The sequence below is a fragment of the Eurypyga helias genome, unplaced genomic scaffold (assembly GCF_000690775.1).
Source record: "Eurypyga helias isolate BGI_N326 unplaced genomic scaffold, ASM69077v1 scaffold36378, whole genome shotgun sequence".
Lineage (NCBI taxonomy): Eukaryota > Metazoa > Chordata > Aves > Eurypygiformes > Eurypygidae > Eurypyga > Eurypyga helias.
In genome coordinates, this window is record NW_010269453.1 from 1 (window position 1) to 2,593 (window position 2,593).

At 62.5% G+C, this 2,593-nt stretch overlaps 1 protein-coding gene across 1 annotated transcript; it reads left to right on the plus strand.

Moving 5' to 3' along the window:
- Positions 1-314: 314 nt before the first annotated feature.
- On the plus strand, positions 315-913 carry MRPL54 (mitochondrial ribosomal protein L54; the record flags this gene model as incomplete). Its single annotated transcript, XM_010158117.1, has 2 exons — positions 315-471; positions 781-913. Coding segments are annotated over 2 exons (290 nt in total), but the record flags the coding sequence as incomplete, so codon positions are not given.
- Between the last annotated feature and the right edge of the window lie 1,680 nt (positions 914-2,593).

Here is a 2,593-nt window from a genome sequence, read left to right on the forward strand (position 1 = left end):
TGAGGCCCTGACGCATCGCCCTCACCCTGTTTCTCCCCCGTGTCCTGATCCCGGCCTTGTCCCCGTGCCCTCCCCGGTGGCAGCCTTGTCCCATCCTCCCGGGACCTCGCCCCGTGTCCCTCGCCTCCAGCCGTGCGTCCCCTTTCCAGCTGGCTCCGTCACACCCTGTGCCCGGCGCTGTTGCACCCCACGGTGACCGTGTTCCCCTTCCCTGCCGTGTCCCCTGCTCTGACTGGGCCCCGTCCTCTCCCTTGCCTGTATCTCTGCATCCCCCGGTCACATCTCCTGTCTTGATCGTGCCCGTGTCCCTGCAGCCGTGAAGTCCAAGGGCAAGAACGTGCCGAAGGAGGGGCTGAAGGGGCCGGAGGTGTGCACGGACCCCACCATGCTCACCACCTATGCCATGGGGGTCAATTACTTCAAGGAAGGCCCGGAGGTGGCCCTGAAGCCCGACTCCGAGTACCCTGACTGGTAGGTGGTGCCCAGCTCCCCTTGCTGAGTGCAGAAGGGATGTCCCTCCTGGGGTGCCTGTCCCTGCAGAGGTGCTATCCCAGAGGTGCAGACAAGTGCAGGAGAGACAGGGAATTGTTCTGGGAGGAGGAAAACTTGCTCTGCAGCCTAGAGACCTTCCCTGAGGGCCAGGGGAGGAGAACAGGATGCACTGTGCATGTGGTGGATGAGAGGTCTGCATGTCCTGGTCACGCGCTTCCATCGCTTTGACCTGTGCTTGTCCCTTTGCCCTCCCTGCCACAGCTTCACATGCTTTGCATTTGCTCCTAGGCTCTTTAAGATCCACCTCGGGCCTCCCAAGAAGCTGGAGGAGCTGGACCCTGACTCGATCGAGTATTGGAGGCGCCTGCGGAAGTACAACACTTGGCAGCGCAACAGGCTGAAGAAGGGCAAGAAGCTGTAGGCGTTGAAGAGCTGGGGATGCAGGGGCCATCCTGAGTGCCCACACAGGTGGCATTGTGGCCAGCTCCTGCTTTCGATCTCTTCTTGCTGTGGACTACTAATAAATCTCTGGTGAGGCTGATGCTGGTTACAGAGACTGTGGCAAACGCAGGCCCTTGGCAAGCTCAGTGTGGATCCCCCCCCTTGCCACCAGCTGGGGAGGGACTGAGGCAACACAGGCCCCAAATTCTTGGTGTGTTTGCTAGAACAGAAGCTCAATTTTTCGCTCGTAGAGGGAGCCTGCACCTCTGGGGCAGCCTACATATCAAATGTGTCCTGCTCCCTGCTCTGCCACTGTGCACTGCATGGCTGGGGCTTAAGGGCCCCGTTGTGCAGGGGTGTAGTGGGTTTGGGGTGGGGAATGATTGCACTGGCATTGCTCTATCCCCTGGGGGGGCTTTGGAGGCTGAGCAGCCTGTACTCCCTGGGGGTGGGAGGATGGGGTCCAGGCTCTGGCGGTGCTGCAGGGGCAGAGGGCAAGGTGCTGGGGGATATGGTTGCCCCTCTCAGCGCCACCCCTGCACTGCGCTCTCGCTTCTTCCTCCGGCAGTGGGGGAGCAGTGGCTGCTGGGACTCTGGGGTCCTAGCTTGGCTGGGCTGTGTGGTGAGGGCAGGGTCTTTCCACAGCAGCGGGGGCCTCACTGCCCTGTCCCCATGTGTCCTTGGCTGGCTCTGGCCTGGCAGAGCCCAGCAGCACCCCCAGTGCCCCAACGACCTGCACAGGGGCTGTGCCCAGCTCCCTCAGGGGCTGCGGAGCATCAGGGTTGGCAGCTGCTGCGCCTGCGGCGTGGCACAGGAAGTGTTGGAGGAAAGCAGAAGTGCTGTGCTGCGGCGGGGAGGGGGCGGGGGGATATTTTGGGTTGAACCCTCATTTCCGCTGCGTGGGGCTCCGTGTGCGCCCTCAGAGCTGACGGGGCTCAGGCCGAGCTGTATCCAGCGGTGAGTGCCCTGTCTCCCCTCTCCTCATCACCTCCCAGCATGTCCAGCCCCCATATCCAGCAGCAGGTGAGCTGCCTTCCATCTCAGAGCCCTCCTGCTCGGGTGATTGTCACCCAGCTGCTGCAGACAGCTTGGTCTGGGGACAAGTGCCCACCCGGGGTGGGTTGGTGGGGAGGGACTCAGGGGGAGGACAGAACCTGTCCCTGTGTGCAGCCCACACCATCCAGGGTGATTCACACCATGCTCCCCTCACTGCCGAAGCCTTTGCTGGAGTTGGGGAACTGAGGCAGGTCCCAGCCCCAGGACCCCCCATGTCCTCTCCTTTAATCCCCTCTGTGGGCTCCCTGTGGTGGCCTGGCAGGGTTTATCCTGGCTCCGGAGCCACCACCCAGGTGACAGTGAGGGGGATGCTGCCAACCCACTGGGGTCTCTGCCAGGAGAGGAGTCCCCAGGCTCAGGCCTCCACGATGGGCCCCATTCTCTGTGTGCCCTGAAGGGACAGGTAGAGTGACAGGGGACATCCCCTCTTTCCAATTCCTTGGACCCTGTCCGGCCAAGGTTCTGGTCCTGGATCCAGGATAATGTGGCCCTGGCTCCTTGCCCAAGGCTGGGTGGTGAGCATGGTCCCCTGTGGCACTGTCATGGCTCTTGTTCTCCAGGCATGGATGGGTAATGTGTCATTCCTGGCCGGCTGCTGAAGGCC